Genomic DNA, 20,404 nt, shown 5'->3' with positions numbered 1-20,404 from the left:
AAAACCAAGCCTCGAATCATACAGCCATAAAAAAACAGCAATATTTGTAATAAGGGAAAACCAAACTGCCTTTAAAAATCCCACAGCATTTTCCACAGAAATGAAACTTATCACTAATGTCCTGGCCAAAATCCAGCTTGGGTAATTATGTTCTCTTACCTGAATTTCCCTAACAGCTATTCATTTTCACCACCTGTCCTAAAACACTGTGAGCAATTTTAACTAAATTCTGATACTGATTCTAGACAATTAATGTGAAGTTGACTTACTTGGTCAAGTTTCATGGAAGAAAAAAAAAAAACCACAGATGTTTTGCTGATCTTAGAGCAGTCTTCTACATTTTCTCAAGTGTCACAGTCTTCCTCAAAATCCGTCTTAACTTTTGAGACAAGCCTACGGGCAAGAGCTTCAAGTCAGATCCCTTAGCCAGCCTGCCTTAGAGCTAGGAAGTCATCCATGTCAACCTCAGACCTCCAGGGCAATCAGGTACAATGCAGGGGCCAGCAGACTGCTATGGAGAAAGGAGCCTGAAGTTGGGAGATGCCCCATTTCTGCAATGGGGGAAGGACTTAAGTCCATCAATTTCAGTAAAGCTTAAACATCATAGTATACAAAAAATTGTCTCCTGCACTAACCAGCTTGAAAATTCAGGAAGCATGCTCTCCGTTCAAAATGGCTCAGTGCTTACCAAAGTATGCCTGGGATTTCTGTTGTTGGGGTAGTAAACTTTCACGCTTCCTTGGCACCCAGGCATCTGGGAAAAGTTGGGGTCTCAATCTCCCACCCCCCACACACAGTTGTGCTTGGGCACACAGTTCATTTCAGTCCTGCCGATCAAATATCCTAGTTTTTGACCAAATCTTGTCACTAATCAGCACAATCAGAATTTGGCCTCATTAAGCTGCTGCGTTTTGTCCCAAAGCTGTCTGCAGATTAATTGTGTATGTCAAACAAGGTGAGGTTTCTAAGGAAACATTATAATTTCTATTACATCAGTTGATGCAAATAAAAAATATATTCATGCTTCTGAGAACACAGGCCTACCTTCATTCATTCTTCAGTACAGATTGTAATGTTTTCACATTCTATCTAAACCTGGAATCTCTATGGAAAAGAAAGTGGTGAAGGAGCTGGGCCAATTTTGCTATTGCACTGAGGCTGCCTCATCCAAATAGTTCATTCAAAGCAATTACTATTTCCACTGAGGATATGTTTGTTGCAAACTGTTACTCTAATTTCCAAGTTAGGATTAGCTCTCCTGAACAAAGGTAGTATCACCTGAAAACCCAGCTGTATATTATAGTCTGCACCTAAAAGGTAAAACCTTCATAGGATTACCCTGGCCATATTTTGGTTCCTAGGCAGCTAACAAATTTGTGATGAAAACCCAGACTAGAGCTCAGATTTATGGTCTGACTGTGGATGATATATCATCAAGATTTATTTTAGGTTCAAACCTGAAGATACGTTTGTAGCTAAAGACTTATCTATAATTCAAATAAATAATAAAAGACACTGTCCCCCACCTGGTGTTTGTCTTCTTTGCATCCTTTCACCACAATGTTTACAACCTGACTATTACATCATCAAAACATGTCTACAATATTTCAGAAAAAAATAATAATCAATACACCCTACCTATTCTGTCAGTGAAGATTTATTTTATCAGATGAAGCACCCATATTAACTGGATTTTTAATGAGAGATATTAATACACATAAGAGAAATAACCTAGAGGTCATTCCAGGCAAGATCAAGCCACAGACCCATTTGCTTCATCCATTTTAAAAGACTGGGCTTGAACAATTCATAGAAAATGACAAAATCTCAACATGAAAAACAGAGCTTCTGGATCTCTTCAGAATTAATTCAAATTGGTCAGGGCATGAGTGGGGGGGTGATGGGGAACAACACACAGCACCTCTACATGCCAGACAGGGTCCTACTGAACGTCAATGAAATCACAAGGCTTCCACAGAAAAGCTTCCATCTGAACTTTTGTCTTTAATAGCTGCCTAAAGAATATATATTTTATAAACCTAGCTTGATATTTTAAAGCTTTTTGGAAACTACAATATAATGGCAATAGCATTCATAATTCAAAACTATATGAAAGTACCATTTTTCTTTAAACTTCCTATTTGAAATTTTCATTTAGTGGCTCTTGGCTCTCATGAGAAATAATGAATAAAGATACTATATTTACATGCTCCCCTTGGTCATTTATTTTCTAACCTATTGATTGAACAGTGCTGACTGAAGCTGATATTTTCTGGGCCCTATTGATAAGGTATTTAATATGTCTCCTAAATACTACCTGAAATCTGAACCATGATTCTCCAAATGGAGTTAGGATACTTTCTTCTTTGCAGTGTAAAGTGTTTCATGTTTTCTAACCCTGAGCATTATCTGCCAACTTATTTCCTGATCACCCTATAGGTCATTCTACAACTGTTCTCCTACAATTTCAATTTTTACTCTCAATATTGCATCCAGTTTTGTCACTTGGCTTTAGTCTCCAGCCACACTTTTACTGTAGGCAGCAGTACAGTCTGTAGTACTGATGAAAACAGGATTTACCTGTCACCTCACTTGATTGTTCTTGACATTTTTCTCCCCAGTATTTAGTCAGTTACTAATCCAGAACAACTTCCTCTGTTCCATGACAGCTTTGTTCTTGAAGAGCCTTCTGTGAACACCTTTCAAAAGCATTTTGGGAACCTTTACATGCTGTTACTGCATTTCTATACAACAAGCCAGTAACCCAGCCAGAGGCACGGAGCGGGCCTGAGCACTGCCCACACTGGTAAGCTGTTAGCACAGCTTGAAACAGGCATGCTTGTACCCCAGCACAGGCAGCAGTTTCACAGAATGGCCACACACAACTTCAAGATGGTCTGGGGGCACACTCATAGGCATGCAGCCTTTTTGGGAAGCTGAGAAGGGTTAGCTCCAAGGAAATCAACTCAACTGCCAGAGTCCCTTGGACAGGCCCATTTTCTGCAGTCCTAGAGCTGTTACCCATATCAACCAGATCATCTTTACACACTTGCTTATGAATTCCTTCTAATGATTAATCTTGACTTACTCATTATATCATTTTTATCCATGTATCCACTAAATGTATTATTTACTAGTTATCATTACGATAATTGTCTATGATACTGGGCTTTCAGTTATATGTGTATACCGTTGGTTTTTTTGTTGGTGCGTTTTGTTTTGTTTTCTATTTGTTTGTTTTTATTTTGGAAGATTTGAGTTGAAGAGTCAAAGGTAAAGGGGAACCAAGGACACATAACATATAAGAACTAATAATTTTCCTTTTCTGCAACAGAATTGACTCCTCAATCCCTCATATGCCATAACACTAAATAAGATATAAAAGAGATGTGTTCTACCCTCCAGAGAATTATGCATAAACAATATGGTAATCATTATGCGCATAGAGAGAGATACCTTGTGTCAACCTAAACAGTGGCTAGCCTATACCTCATGGACACATTTTTAAAGCTATCCCCTTAAACTCCATGAACTGAATTAAACCTTGATATAACCTCACTTACTTTAGCAACGTTAAAGCAAAAGAGAATGCAGTACTTCACGATATCACAATATGCAAGATGGCAGGCTTTGAACAGAACTGCCATCTGAAGTACTATAAGATAAAAATAAATGACAGTGAAGAGTACAAATAACACAGGCTGATTAGCTCGGAAGGTTATCATTCTATACCCACTTAATTAGGCAGAGATAGAACTACATTATTTATGAACGTAGCCACTAGCTGATACACCTCTGACTGGCCTACCTCCTAATGATGCAAGATATCTGTTCATAATGAGGTGTACTTTTTTTCCCGAAAAAAATTGCAAGTCTTCAATTAAAAGCTCCTGAGGAAGTGAAGAAAACTCATCACAGGCAGCTTTGAAATAATTTGTGCAAAGAATTTCCTATAAATGATTCTTCTTTGAACCTTGGTAATTTGAAAACTTGCTTATGGTTGGCAAGTCCTGATGGACTCACGGAAGAATGTAAAATAGCAACAGGAAATTAAAAAAAAAAAAAAAGACAAGTAGTAAGGAACAGGCTGACCTAGAATTCAATGATGAATTGGCCTCTAAAGTATTCTAAGAGCCAAGTAAAACAAGATCTGTGTTTCTCTTCTCTCCATCTTCCAAAGCCTGTAATACTTACTTTTTAGCGTAGTTGAGGAATTTACATAGCTCTGTTTCCTGATAGTTGCTTTTCCCCCAGTTGCTCCCAGTCAGAACTGTGTATAGCATACAGAACCAACGCATGTGCCAGGAACCACTCTTTCTAAACCAGACATACCAGAAAAAAAATTGGACAAATGAACTGTACACGTATCTTATTAATGTAGAAGCTGGGGCTTTATTCCACAATAAATCACAGTGTAATACTGAATTCTATGTTGATGTCTGTGGAGCTTTGCCCTGTCTTTTTTAAACAAAAATCTTTTCCTTGAAACCTCTACATTTTAACAGCCCATTTTGACCAGTGCAGGAAGTAAAAGGGAATAGAAGTGCATTGTACTAAACAGATAACCTGTCCGCAACAACATAAAAGAGTGTTCTAGTGATCTATAAAGGCCAATTGGCTGAAACGTGTCTCATAATATGCACAAGCCACTTTCTATCCTGAGATTGGCAAATAGCTCTTCCCTGTTTTGACAGAGCCCATACAGCAGGTGTTTAAGTGGTGTCCCCCCGCCTTTTTTTTTTTTTTTTAATAAATCTCCAATATAAAGTGGAAATTTTATTTCAGCTGTGTTTGCATCATTAGCTTGCTGGCAATCATATAAGCCTAAATTATCAAGGCAAGCAGTTTCATTTATTGAGACCTCTTGCCGGAAAAGAGCAGCAATCAAATCAGTCAGCCCAAATTATCCTTGACATTAACAAAGGGCTCTGGGATCATTGTAAGAAATGACTTTCTTCTATTACCAAGCTGATTATGTTGTAGATGCCTCTGCAGCATCACAGCACAAAACCTAGATTAAAATAAAAATGTTTATAAGAGCATGTAATTTTCATTGCAACTGTTTGTTGTATTCAATGTTTTATTAAAGCATGCTAAATATACATTATATGTGTATGCGTAAAGTGCACACATGTGCATATAAAAGCTGTAACAGCTTGTGCTTACTTCAGCTAAGCAGCCGTGCAACAGCTCAAGCAAACAGCCCGGCTCCAGTCCTACAGCCACAGGGAACAGAGGCAGCCCTACAGACTACCCATGTCCCGTACTTCCGTGCCCCTGCAGAATCTGGGTCTTACCTTTCAGAGACAAGAATGAAGCCAAGATTTCTGATGTTCACAGGCAGCACTAGTTTCTCACGCACAAATTCTGAGAGCTTGATCTAAACCCATTCTAACTCAGGACTCCGTGGTATAAAAGTATACAGGGCTCACATGTATCAGGGGGAGAGCAGGGAGATCAAAGATATTGCGATTTCTCCTTTTATTGAGAAAAAAAAAATCCATCTTCACTGTCATACTCTTACAAATCAACAAAATAATTCACAGTGAAAGGACAGCCTCTAGCCTTTAATTTAATGACTCTTATTCTTGTAGCCTAGGGCCCAAAGGACACTGCTATTTCTGAGGAAGTTAGGTAACAGGTACCAACCAGGTACCAACCAGGTATTCCAAGCTCATCTGCCAGCATTAATTTTGTATACAAAAACATAATACAATAAATGATTTCCAAAAAACGTTAAGGAAACGCTTCAATTATTTCAGCTCAAAAAAAATAAATAAATACCCAGAGCTGTCAGATGGGTAAGAGAAAAAGTAGAATAGAAAAAAAATATATATTCAAGCTTCAAAAGGAATATTAAAAAAATCCCTACTGGGACTTAAAATGTATTTAAAGCTAGGAAAAAAAAGTACTGAAAGCAGCCCATAAAATATTAGATGCAGAGGGTTTTTTTCCAGATGAATATAATGAGCTAAGAGAAGAAAAGCTTGGTGACTAAGGAGAGAAATACGCTAGTTCAGGATCCAGCTATGTCACAACCACAGTGCATTTGTCTAAAATTACAGGCTCATTGTGCAAACAATTTTACCAAACTGAAATCTAGACTGTACAACATTTTCCAGGGTATATACTGGTCAATTGAAAAAGCACCAAATTAGAGTGAAAATTCCTAATCATTCTCAAGCTCAAAGTTTATACATCTTGAAGATGGCATTATGGTTAGCATAACAATATTAAAAAGCTAACACTGATTTTAGACAGTCCTCACCTGCATTCACTACACAAGCTCTCTAATAGTAGGTAAGAGTATGAAATCATTTACTACATATTCTTCTGTTGCATGTCATTTACCATGTTTTCCTCTGTAAATACTCTGACTTGATGTGCCAACAGCTTTCAGGTGTTTGTCTGCAGTTCCTTCTCCCAAAACGTGCACTCTTCTGGACAGATTAAGGGGTAGCCAAGTATGATTCACATATGCTTCAAATACAAAATTGTGTATAGCTAGATTAGATTAATTTTATTGGTTCCTGGACCCAGCTCTACCTCTCATAACTACCACCATCAATCATTGTCTTCCTAACTGTAAATCTTACCATGACACAGCTCACTTTCTACTACAGTTTGGCCAATAACTGTCCAAATCATTGTAGGGCCCAACTGAAATTAGTGGTTCATTGTAACATATTTTACAGATAAAGCAATCATCAGCCTCTGTACTCAGAATATAGTTTAAGCAAATAACAGACCACGAGCACAGAAAGATATGGCAGTTTGCCCAAAGACACTCAGCATGTCTACAGCAAAAATACTAATATCAGTCTCCTGAATCCTAGCCACTGATGCAGCCAGGAAGGGAAAGAAAAAAGAAAAAAAAAAAAAGAAAAGAACACCACACCACAAACAAATCACTGGGGCAATTCTGTTAAAGTTTCTGATCCCTTGCTTTTGAACTGGTTAGGAAACAGGCTATTCCTCATCTGCTCCACTTTAGCATAAAAGACGACCATAAGGATGAGATGAGTTTTCTTTGTTTGATTCTGTATTCAAATTAGTGCACCAGATAAATTCATACACCATTTTTGACACTTCATACTCTTGTATCAACAGAGGTGATGCACTGAAAATGCACAGGCAACTTTCACCACATTCCTTAGTCCATCACTATTTTATGACCACAAAAAGAGCTACTCTGTCTTAGCCAGCTCAGCATCAGCCTCTTCGCTTTGCCAGTAAATGTCTACTGAAATACAGGTAGATTCATGAAGGTGCAAAATAGGTTAGATACCAGAAACAATAACTGTCCTTCATCATGACTTTACATGGACTTGTTTGCCTATTATACAACATAGACAAAAAACTTAAATACCATCTGAGGAGCAAAGACCAATTCACTTTCATAAAGGGAATCACTCGCTTTTCCTACTGCAATCTGATGCCAACATGTTAAAAACCAGTGTACTGAAAACTTAATGTTAAGTTATGATTACTTTTTAAGATGAAACAGATCTTGCCTGGAAAAGAAATGTTATGTCCTTGAATATAGTTATAATTCCTTAAGGAATAAAATTATATTCTGCGTTCAGGAAACACTTAACAGACATTATAGATATCACTGATGAGGACACTGGTCAATTGCTGGGCAGAATCAGAAACAAGGAGAAAAAAACCTTTCAGATGGCTTGTTATAATTAAGCACCGTGTTTTAACACCATATCCTGCATTTAAATTACATAAATGTTACCAAACCATACCACTTTTCTTCATTTTATATTCTTTGCAATTTGATCTGCCCCATCTTAGGGGGCTTGAATAGGTTGGGTCTAGTTGACACAGAGTTGATGTAGGAACTTTTAAGCCACTTCCTTATGCTATAGTTCTAGTTAGAAGAACACAGGGATAACTTGGGCATGAACAACCTGCTACTCACTCCAAAAGTTGTGAAGAAATGAAGAAAGACAAACTGAATGCCTGTTGAAAAGCAAGCTTTTAGGTGTGAAGTCAATTTTAACAGGAATTGGGGTTTCTCCACCCCAGGGTCATGTTGGCAGAAAACAAACCCAAGAGACTCTACGACAGTGAAATGAGACCAGTGCCCCTGGGCCCCACTAGAACCACTGCACTGTCCCACCCAGCTTCCCTTCTGGACCACGTCCTCTTTGCCATGACACAGGGAAGTTATACAATTGATAAAACTGCATATACCCATATATATATTTCTGGTATAGAGTTTCAGTATGAAAGTCCAATCGGTTTCCACACTGTCACTTGGTTTTAAATTATAACCAGATCAAATAAAGAATATTTTTCCTTACAGACTTGCCTGCCTTTTCGTTGCACAAGGAGGTTTATGCATGATCTAGAGGAGTTCCATTTTTAGTGATTTTTTTTTTGCCAATTTTAGTCTCATTTTCATTGTCTTAACTCCAATACAGACAAACAACTGACAGAGATTACATGCAACCTAGAAAAACGGGTGCATTATTCTCCATGATAAACACACTCCCTCTTTTCAGAAGATCTCATTAATTTCTCCTGCTGGGAAAAAAATATTATCCATCTCCTTTCAGTGGTAGCATTTTATCAGCAAAATCACTGAAAGTGACAATAGTGGGAAGACATGCTTTAAAGGTTTAAGTCTGGTCAACTATGTCATAGACAAAAATATTCTGCTAAAATAACCATAAAAATCTTAACAGTTTCAGGAGAACATGGATGCCTCACATTTTAGGAAAGTGCAGCTGTACAGCAGTTGTCATCATGATGTCTGGAACACAAGCACTGAAGAGCAGAAATACACAAGAAAACATCTCTTGTAGATACTACTACATGAGCCTGTAGCAATGCTGTAGCACTGACAGCAATTTTCTTTTATTCAGTATAAATGGGTTCAATTCAACTCATCTAACCACTTAAGTTCCTTTGTGAACCCAGGGAGTGGGTAAAAACTCATCTGAATGATTCGCAAGACCCCACTCCCCCCGCAAGCATTTGACTAGTGTGTCAATCAGTTCATTTACTGTACATTAGTCTCTGAAGAAAATTCACCACCTCTGACATCTCTGAAAAAGAACCCCATCAAATCAAGAAGGCTACATTACTGAGGTATTTTGCCTTTCCTGGCAGCTTCTCACTCATGTCCCCACAAATCTTGAACTCGCTAACACTAAAAGAAAATGGAGGGAATATTTTGCAGAAGATAAAAATGCTGTTGTGTCAGACTATGACTGCAAATTTCTTTCTGACCTTCTATCTTGAGGGAAAGATTTAGCCAGCTAAAGGGATTTTCTCCTGAAATTAAACCTAGTGCAATACTTAAAGACATGCTGCAATGAATCTCCTTGTCTCTTTAATCTCTCTGATGAGAACATGTTGTGTAAGAACATTTCTCCTACTTGCTCTTTCCTTCTTCAACGGCTTACCTTTCTGCCTTCAAAATAAATATGTAATTGGTAATTGCTATTGGTGTCACTTGCAAACACACCTCTAAAGGATATCACATGTCATCGGTATAGATATATATGCTGTATTAAACAACAGTATGGGCTTTCAGTTTTTCCATGATAATCAATTTTAAATTCTATCTGTATTCCTCCTTGTCAAATCAAGTGTTCAAAGCAAGCCGCTACTAACAAATCTATCCAATTGCCACTGTTCATTGTCTGATCTTGGTTAGAAACTGGAAATAAATCTAAGCAGCTGATCATCTACCATGGACGTTAAGGGATGTGTGTTATTTATTCTAGTTAGAACACTTCAAATAATACTTGAAATTTTTTTCGGCGATATTGGTAAATTAATTTCCCTGAAAAAATAGACAAAAGTTGTTTTTCTTATGTTTTCTCTAAATTAATGAGCATTTAATTTTAGACATATAAAACTTTTAGCAGGACAGAGAGAAGCCAACGCTTAAGAGCACCCTTTCTTTACAGACATTCTTACAAGATAAAAGAAATCTTCATTCAAAATCCAAAAGAAAGCAGATCAAACTCATCTAAATCTTGGCCTCTTGTATCAGGATAGACACTCAAAACTTTTCTTATCTCATCATTTAGTTAAAAGAGTTATGAAAGGGATAAAATGAATGCAAAAGTCGTCCCGTCCCCCCCCCCCCATCAAATAAACCCTTATATAATCCATTTTAAAAAGTAAAAAAGTATTTTCTTTGGAAACAGCTTTCGACATTTATAAATATGTATATTTATTTATAAAAATATACATATATATATATATATCTTTCCCCCAACAAAAAATGCAGGGAAAAATTATTTTCATTGGAAAGTTTCAGATCAAAAGTTCATAATAAGTTTTAAATTTTACAGTCATTGTTAAAAATAAATTCAAGAAAATACTTCAAAGCTAAACTGTTATTCATTTCGCTATATGAAAGGAAGAAGAAAGTTAAAAATAAAAATGTAACGACTTTTCTCTTCTAAATCCTACCAAGAGATCTGAGGATGATGTGTGTCTGCCTAAGAAACTTAGTGAAATCACTCGGTTCCACCCTCCTGCTAAAACACATTACTAAATACAAACCTGAAATGACTGAAGAACAGTCTTCTCCAAGTGAATTCTAAAAGCTTCCTTCTCTAATTTCTTTTTAATGGAAGCTAATAATTTGCTCCCTCTCTCTCCTCTTCTTTCTGTAAAAATATATTAAAACTAACAAAAAATTTTCCACCAGAAGTTTCACATGTATAACAAGTTTACATGAAAAAATAAAGTGACAAAAATTTGACAGAAACACACAAATTTCTACACAGATATTAAAGAATCATATATACTAGACAGCCTTTTATATACTGAAGATTAATGAATTAACAGTGTTGGAACTTTAATTCACATTTAATTAAGCAGAGGAAATGAAACTTTTTTTCCCCTCAAGTAATTGAAATTACTGGGAAGCTTTCCAGTAGTTTCCCAAAGTCATGGAAAAGACTACTACAAAGAGAAAACCTGACAATGATGTTCCTGGAACTGTAATTCTGAATAGACTGTCTGCCTAGGAAAAAAGGCTGAAAAATGCAGTCATCAGCGTGCATATATAATCACATTATGATTTAATGAGTGAAGTAGCAACTTTTAGTATTTGATTCTTTGTAGTGTTAGCTCAAGCTGAACTCTCCTTTCTTAAGCACGCATTTTTTCTGTAGAGGGTCTTAGTTTAATTCATCTCGGCACAAAACATGTACCACTAGAAAACAAAATTCTGAAGAGCAAACATGGCACAAAGATGCACAGAGATAGCACAAAGTAGTTGAATATAGGACAACTTTTAAAGAAAACAACATGACCTTATGTGCCCAAATATGCTAAGAGTTTGCATCATCTACTAACAGATTGTGGCACAAAATTCTCCCAAAATGATTCATTTTATTTAACAACAACCAGCTGCTCAACATTTCAGTCAAAGTTCAAAGTCAGTTTAGGTGGCTTGTGGCAGACTTCTATTCTCTCAGGAAGATAATTTACAGTAAGCTTTTTTCGTGTGACAAGCCAGTTACAAGTCAAAGTTCCTCCTGCCTGGGTTTTTCCTCTAGTTCAGGAAGAGTTGCTTTAAAATAGATCAAGAGAGAAAACATTCTGAAATTATGCTATTTGAAATTATGCATTCTGAAATTATGCTCTGAGTACTTCTACTCAATGGTAAGCAGTAGATTATGTTTTACTGCAAATCAGTTCTGAATTCATTAGTAGCTTTTAAATCTTAAAAAAAAAAAAAAATTAGGTACGATTTCCATGCTCTTCACAATAGTGCTATGCCTATCACTGCCAGCAGCCTCTGATCTTATCACCAGTAAAAAAAATTCTATGCAAGAACAAAAACCTCCATCTTGTTTCAAAATGCTCAAGCCACTGCAGATCAACATCATGCATTGTAGACACACTATATTGCAGGGGACCTACAGCAGGAGGTACAGCTGGTAAGGAGTGCATCAGAAAAACAGGCGGACACCTGAGCAGTAGCTAGAAACTATTCCAAGGGAACTGCCAAAAAAAAAAAAAAAAGATAAACAGATAAAAGTGAGCAGTGAGCCGGAGCTCTGAGTGCACTAATGAAGGTCCCTACTGCCCAGCAACTTCCCATTCCAAAAGCACACCCTGCCATTTATTATCTTCTATCACATTTATCATTTTCTGTATTTTGCCAGACCAAACAGTTTGCACAGAGTGCTACTGATGGCATGAAGACAGCAAAACACCAGAAGGATTTCAGCACTTAGCATGAAGTGGAGACAGTGGTAATGCACTAAAGAACTGTTTCAAAGTTTTAAATTCAGAAATGTTCTTCTTTTTTTTTTTTTTTTTCCCTCCCAGGAATCTTGGAGTTTTAAACTCAGAGTTTTAAGAAATGATTATCAAGTCTTAGAAAAACGTTATCAGGGCAGATGTTGAAAGAGACTGATCTTTGTGTCAGTTTTGCAATAACAGCAATTAGTTTTATTAGGCATCTGGTGAAACTAGAAAGCAAAGAAAGAGGTCAAAAAAGAATGCTTCATGTCAAATAATGCCTGAAATACTGAAATTGAAGCCTTACATTCCATACCATATTTGCAAATACTAGTTCAGAAGGTTTGGGGTGAGTTTTTCTTGTTTGTTTGTTTTTTGTTTGTTTGTTTTGCAATGGAAGATGGATCCCTTTTTCATGGTAACTACTTTGAAGCCAAACAAAAAACCTTTTTTCTCCTAAATGGCTTTTTTGGATGCAAAGATATAAAGGTCTTATCTGTGGGAGGGTAATTTTGTTCTTTGAGTAGATTATTTGATCTGTGCTGGCACAGTTCAGTGCATGTTGAGAAACCTAACATTCTGTTTCCATTTCCAACACTGTTCAATGACACCTCTAACCCGTCCCCCCTCCCCCCCCAAAAAAAAAAGATTTCTTAAAATAATCTTGAACTATCCCCTTTCACTTTTTTTTAATGAAATATGTGAAATTGCATTCCTCTTTCTTCCACTGTGCTTTCTTTAAAATTTTGCAAAACCTAAATGAATTGTTAAACTTCAAGCATCATCAAATACATATTCCACCACAAAGGTTGAAAAATCTGTCCTGGTCCAGAAAAGGTTACGTACCTCTGTAAAACCAAGCACTCATAGACATCTGGACTGTGAGCTCACTGCATTCCTCTGGTACAAGACCTAATTCATAGAAGTAGCAAAGCTTATGATGGGATAAAAGTGTTAATTTTCATAATTAGAAAAGTAATTATTGTAATTATTGTTGTCAGCTGCACTAGTACATTAGGTACAGCACCGGGACTTGCTTTCCGTGCATTCATGCACACTGTGGTGTAAATGCCAGTCCAAGTACATATCAGATGAACCCCAACATCCAGTTAGAATGGGATCAGAACGGCACCACCTCTGCCACGCACTGTAAACAAGAGGAAGTGGGATACACAGGCAGGGAGGGAGCAGCGTAACATTCCAGTAAGCTTTGGACTGTCTGGGAACTAAGGCTGTCAGGCAAACACATCTTCCTTGCAACGTAAACTCAGCCTACAAAGAGCTTACGTGAGCTCCTGACAATGTTTGATAAACTGAGTGCGTGTATTTTCTGTGATGTATAATTTATAAATCATTAATTCATAAAGCATCAAACACTTGAATTCTCCACATCCAATAAACGGAATGCTTCATTTGCATTGAGTTGGCCCTAGAGCCACTGAAGGCTTCATTTGCATTAAAAACTGCATCTACATTTCCAAAAGCAGAAAGAGTGTGAAGGAGAAATCAAACCTCTCTAACAAAAGAGCTCTGGCACTACCAAATCAACTTCATATCAAGTACTGGGGGAGGCAGGGGTGCATGCAGAGATTGTGACTTGGAGCCATAGAAGAGACTTCTATCTGGAAGAGATTAAGCAGCAACAGAACATCAGTTCTGGGATGCTTGAACCTATTTACATGTATGCCCTTATTACGCTGCTGTACCCAGAGTATATAAGGGCAAGTGTATGCTTCTCTCAAGGGAGCAATATTCACTAAGTGATATAGAATTGCCTGAAAATTGAAGCATATGCCATCTCTTTAAAAAAAAAAAAAAGAAAAAAGAAAAAGAAAGCATGCTAATGTTTTTCAGCCTACGGCTTGAAGTACCATAGAGACTTAATGCAAAGAATAAGTTCCAATTCAATTACAGTTAAGTGTTCTACGTGAAAGTGGTTTGCATGGGCACAGTCTACCAACTCTCTCAACTACTTTCGTCTGTTTTGCTCAAGCTTGTTATACTTGATCCTTCCAATTTTATATATATATATTTACAGGTGTGTGTGCACATATATTAACTTCACTAGCATAAGGCATTCTCAAAAATCTTTGTTATGCCACCAAACTGGAGTGAAAATACATGAGGTCTTCAGTAGGAAGATGGGAAGTTTTCATTTTAAAATGCAGACTGTAAATTTAGAAATCAGAATAGCCATGAAAGTTCTGACCTACTGAGAAACATTTTGGAGAGAATAAACCACAGCAGGAATATAAAGCTTATGCCAGGTATCTGTCAAGGTAGTCAGAAGAGTCACATCCCTCCCTTCACCAAGACTTCACAAGCTTTTTGAACTTCTTGGCACACTGCAGCCTTTCAAAGATAAGTTTGTGTGTATGCCTCCATTCAGCTGGGTAACAAATAAAATGAAAATGTATTTGAGCAGATAAGAGCACAAGCAAACATCGAGTGAAAAATCTCTATCCTTGAAAAGAGAAAGCATGTAGTAAATATTAAGACTAACTTCTGAAAAAAAAAAAAGAAAAGCAAATACTATATTCCTCCTTCTCTAACTTTTAAGATTCTATGAGCAAAGTCCCACTTCAGACCCTTACTGTTATACTGTTAGGAGACTTTATAATGAGAGAAAAATGACAGAATAGTAATTTTGCTCACAGAAAACTGAACTGAGCACGTTTTTCCCACGTCACAAACTCCCCAAAGATACCATTCATTATCAGCCACTTCTGAAAAAACAACGTTCTTTTTCCTGAAGTGAAAGATATTCATCATTAATTACTGGTATGAAGGTACTGCAACAAACATGTTATTCCATTGAGCAGGTGAAATTCATTGTACAGGTAAAGTCTATCTCAAGAACAAGCACCCCAAATACTCTAACTAGCCCATTACCACTGAAAACATAGTTTGTTTGGGGGGGGGGGGTGGACTGAAAACCAAAACAGTCCATTATACTGATTTATTTCTATTTCAATTATAGAATAGAAAATTCAGCTCTTCATTTCAAATGTGATCAATTCACAAGTGTTAAACTTGCATAGGTAATCAGCTTCAGTTATTAAAAAAAATGAACATAAAATACTTTAAAAAAGGGATAAGAAAAGAGCTGGATACACAGTTTTCAGGACTTCAAAGCAACGTTTTCTTACAGACACAGCAGGGATTGCTTGAGGTAGGATATCTTTACTTGTGCAATACACACTTGTCATAAGTACTACTAAAAGGGCTGACTTGCAAAATAAAAAAGATTGTATTTTAGTCTAAAAAGTAATTAAGGACAATAAGAGGAGCACTAAAACTAATGAGTTTTAAAGGTGAAACTCCTTTAAGGTGAGACTGTTACTAAAACTCAGTGACTTGAAGAAAAACTTATGACAATCTAGCTCTCTTTTCTGCGCTCAGCATTAAAGTCACAAGTTCTGTGACTGATCACCATCACTTTGTACTTTATGTAGGACACAGGCAACAGCAATACAAGTTTTAAATGCCTTTTCACTAAATCTTCAAGAAATGTAGCTGATGGCATATATACAACAACTGATGGCACAGAACAGCCTAGCATTATTTATAATGCTTTAAAGCTAGTAAAAAATATATGTTGAATGGCATAAGCTCTTAGAAGAAACTTGCAGTTTGCTGAAATTTTGCAGCCTCTATCCAAAAAAAATATTTAAACAGAAGACAGTAGAGAAAAATAACAATCATTCAGAGCTCCAATTACGTTTATTTTTTGAAAAACAGAGTAGAAGATTTCTACTAGTTTTTGCTGGAATACAGTTAATTTTCTTCAGAATAGCTTGTATGGTGCTATGCTTTAGATTTTTGGTGAAGACAGAGTTGAGGACACAACCATTTTTTTAGCTGCTGCTGACCAGCACTTGCAGAGTGTCCAGGCTTCTCTGTTTCTTATGCTGTTCCCCCAGCGAGGAGGCCAAGGATACACAAACAGTTGAGAGGGGACAGAGCCAGGACACCTGGCCAAAGTGATATTCCGTACTATGAGACATCAAGCTCATCAATAAAAGCTGGGGGTAAAGAAAGAGGAAGGAGGGGGAGACAGGGACATTCAGAGTGACCGCGTTTGTCTTCCCAAGGAACCATTCCACAAGATGAAGCCCTGCTTTCCTGGGAAGAACTGAACATCCGCCTGTTGATGGGAAGTACCAAATGAATTCCCTATGCTGTGTTGCTTGTGCATACAGCTTTTGATTTGCCTATTACCCTGTCTTGATCTTAGCCCACAAGTTTTCTCACTTGGACCTTTCCAATCCTCTTCCCCATCCCGCTGAGGGAGGAATGAGCAAGTGACTCCGTGGGGCTCAACTGCCTGCTGGCCTGTGGGTTAACCCAGAGCACCTGTACGTAATAATAACCATTTCTCAGCTTTAATAGCTTGTAAATTGTTTACTTACCTTTCTGTAAAGCAATGATTATAAATGTCATTTTTTGTTAATGAATAGCCTTAACAAAGCATCACATTACTATGAAGCTATGATCTATTGTTCATAAGGTTGCTCATCAATTAGTAGATTCTTAGAAGACTAACATCTACAGTATCACTAGTCATATCTTTGTCAAACAATATATCCAATATTTCATAGGACCTGTTATTATTGCATCCTTCCAAGCTGTAAGAGGTGACGGCAAATCCAATTCTTCGTAAGGGATAAGAACAAAACAGGAATAAAAACCTATGTAAAACCATGTTACCATACAAAATATGGCAAGATTAATGCATCACTTGGCTGTGGACAAATTTAGTCTAGAAATTAAATTGAGTGCACTTTATGAGCAGAATAAAGTTTTAGAAATATTTCCAATATTCCAAGAGTAGCAGAAAAAAACTGAAATAAGTAAACAGTAAATTCCCATGTTGAAGCTGTATTTCTTAACAAGAAACTAGTTGGTTATTCATTTCTTTGTGCACAACAGTTAACAGTATATCATTTTGATGATATTATTATGGTCCATCTCAGACTGTCAAAAAAACTTATTTTTCTTCCACTGCAACTGGACAGTACACTGAAATAAGTCTAATTACCGTACCTTGAAGCAAGTGTGAAATTTTTTCCTGAGTTATTAAATAATTGATCTTAAATATCCCAGCAGGAGAAAAGTTATTCTTACTTCCTGTTAGCTTTGCCACTTCTCTGAAACTTCAGCATCATGATCTTGTGCCAAAGTTCTAAACCCTTAATGCAAGCCTGCAGGCAAATTCTTGCACCCAGCATAACTTAAGTACATTGCATATTAATAGAGATGACTGCTTTTCTGTCTATTTCTACAAAAGACCATAGAAGACAAAAAGAAAGAAATGAAAGAAAACTTGCCAATGCTACACTTTTACCCCAGGTCTTTCATCTAAATTCAGAGATTGAAAGAAGTGTTACCTTCTCTCAATTGTAAATCAACCAACAAAATGCTAAAACATAAGGCAACACCCTCCTATTGTTCGGTTTTACATTTTATTTTCTCTCTATGTCAACATGCTTGGCAAAATTCTCTTATTTCTTTGCATTGCAATGTAGCAGGAAGATGAGTCAATGTGATGACATGAACTAGCTTGTTCCTCAGGGGAAACTAACATAAAATTCTCCCTTCTTGGTTATGTGTGTAGACAGTAGTGCTAATTAGTTATTAAATGATTCTAATTAAAACCAAGCAGATTCATCCTAGATTCCCTCAAGTTAACTCTGATTAGTGGCTTTACACAGATTTTGTCTTTGCTGAAATGATCACCAGTGAAAATCCCATTTAGGCAGCAGTAAATTTCAGTTTGCACTCAGAAGCATAAAAGCTACCTATATTTCACTACATCCTACCTTTAACATCCTAGTTCTGCTTTGTTCTTTCTTTGGGCTCCTGTATTATTACTTCAATGCATCTGTAGCTACCAACATCTGTAAGAATTAAACAAGAGAAACTATGTAATAAAACTGCTCTCCTGCAATAGTTGAGTATGGGAAGAGTCTGGTACAAAATATCTACTATTAAGAACCTTGTACGGATCTTACAGGCATTCAGGGCTTGAGCAAGCTGATTTTCTGAAAGCTACAGGTGGGAATACTTGAAAATGTACGAAGACTAACATATTCAAGATAGAAGCAAAGAAAATCTTTCAGCTATATAAACATTGGTAACTATGCACTTGTTTGCAATATTTATTATATCAAAAACCTTCAAAAACCCAAATCCATTACTTTACATCTTCTCTTATGCTTTTTTCCTCAGACTAATCCATTACATCCTCCGTTCTCAAGCACTCTTACAATAGCAGATCTTGAAAAGCTTTTGGTCTCTATGGTTCCTCATAGAACCTATCAGACTTACTCCAGTGCTTTCATTCATTTGACAAATTGCCAGAATTTCAGAGTTAAAAAAACGCAACAGCTGGTATAAACTAAAGGCACCCCATCACAACCTAAATGTAGAGCACTTGAATATAATTGCTGGATGTTCTCTAGGGGGAAATATAGTTAATGTGCCATTAGTTACAAGCCACTGAGTCAGCCTGGAAGTTCTGAATGCTGGTATAGATGTGTCTGTCAGTGAAACTAACTTGTTTTATAATGTAAGTGATCTCTAGGCAATGAAAGAAGCAAATAAGGAGGACTTTGTTTTGTTTTGTTCATTTTTATGAATACCATCATACCTATTTTAAGCATATATCCTAGAATAACAAAGTATCATGGAATGATATAGCAGCCGTCCATCCAGCCGATTATACCATGCTAGTCTTTATACTTTAGCAAAGCTATTTTCAAAATGCAGTTTGCAAGTGTTTCTTGTAATGGCAAATTACACCAGTGTGATAGATGGTGTAGGGATATGAACTCAAAAGACAGAATTTTCCTTGTTCTTTGCACATCTTAGTCTTAAAATAAGGAATTGTGCATTACATACCTATGAGGAGTGTATGCACACGTTTAAGGGGGAAAAAGAGGAAGGAAAAGTTACACAGCATAAAGGATACATACATAGGATCATGCATAAAGGACCTGCATCATTCACATGCTCATATATTACATGAACTACTTGACAACAGGACATGGATCTAGCCCAGGTGAGATACGGTCAAAATTTCCCCTCTTTTTCTTAGATAAGTAGTATTCTCCTCCAAATCAGTATTTTCTGGCAGAACAATAACAAAAGAGAAAGCTCTCTCAAAATGAAGATATTTTATGGTGATTTGTAGAATCTGGGTTTTGTTGTTGGTGTTTTTTTTCCCGTTTTGTTTTGTTACTGAATGGTTAAAGCAGCAGAAGCTTCTGAATTTTCTGTGTAGCTCTTCAACAGTTTTACGGCAGTGACAGCTTAAAGGAATGGGGGACAAGACAAACTAGAAAGAAGCCTAACTTATTTAGTCTCAGAACAAGAGTTTCAGCAGAGCTGTTACTCAGCTGTACTCTTACATCTTATCTTCTACACTACTGTTGCACATGGGATACACAGACTAGCTCACACTGCAAAATTCTGAAAGGAACAATCTGTAAAAAAAGAAATTACTTCCTTCTACAGTTTCTACCAAAATGGCTTCATACGAGTTAATCATTTCTCATATACATGCTTAACACCTGTGAATGCACCTAAGTTATAAAAACTAATGTATCAAAGCATAATTAACATTGCATTTGACAGCAAAGATCTGTTTTACACAATCAAAAAAATCAAATGTACCATGCAGTTTCCAAAACAGTGTGACAAGTGTTGCAAGCAGATAAGTATGCTCCTAATCTAGCAGCAGAATATCTCTGATGATAAAAGCTAACAATTTTGCCCCACATGGAAAAAGTACTGGAGAGGATTTTTGACTATGAAGTGGTGAAAGAGAGAGAGAAGGGATGAAAGCACAATCTCTACAGAGTCAGTAAAGGCAACCTTGTAATGTAGCATGGGATTCTCAAGATCTTAGGAACAGTATTCTCATACCCGTTACCTTACAGAAGTCTCTGATCGGTATAACATGTATTACATGCAGTATATAACATGTGCAGTTGCACCCAAAAATCTTAGACCACTAGACACCATTTATACATACATGTTTTTGCTTTGTGTATATACACACACACTGTAAAAAGACAACTCTGCACAAAAGAAATATTGTTCTGGAACATATGAAAAACAACATTCTGTTGAATTTTAAAGGATTTGTAATCCACTGAAACAGAACAGC

General features: G+C 36.8%; 1 protein-coding gene across 23 annotated transcripts in view; it reads right to left on the bottom strand.

The window, feature by feature from the left end:
• LOC136786400 (protein FAM210B, mitochondrial-like) overlaps window positions 1-20,404 on the bottom strand; it is a 324,869-nt gene that overhangs the window by 242,016 nt on the left and 62,449 nt on the right. Inside the window, exon 3 of one of the 23 annotated variants that reach the window (XM_066977254.1) lies at window positions 18,040-18,131. The exons of the other annotated variants lie outside the window; for them this stretch is intronic. Coding sequence (XP_066833355.1) covers window positions 18,064-18,131 — 68 coding nt within the window. The 3' untranslated portion in view covers window positions 18,040-18,063. Of the gene's footprint in view, window positions 1-18,039; window positions 18,132-20,404 lie in introns of those variants that run through there. 23 annotated transcript variants of the gene reach the window in all.

Source organism: Anser cygnoides, chromosome 14 (genome assembly GCF_040182565.1).
Source record: "Anser cygnoides isolate HZ-2024a breed goose chromosome 14, Taihu_goose_T2T_genome, whole genome shotgun sequence".
Taxonomy (NCBI): Eukaryota; Metazoa; Chordata; class Aves; order Anseriformes; family Anatidae; genus Anser; species Anser cygnoides.
This window is presented reverse-complemented; position numbering and strand designations above follow the sequence as displayed.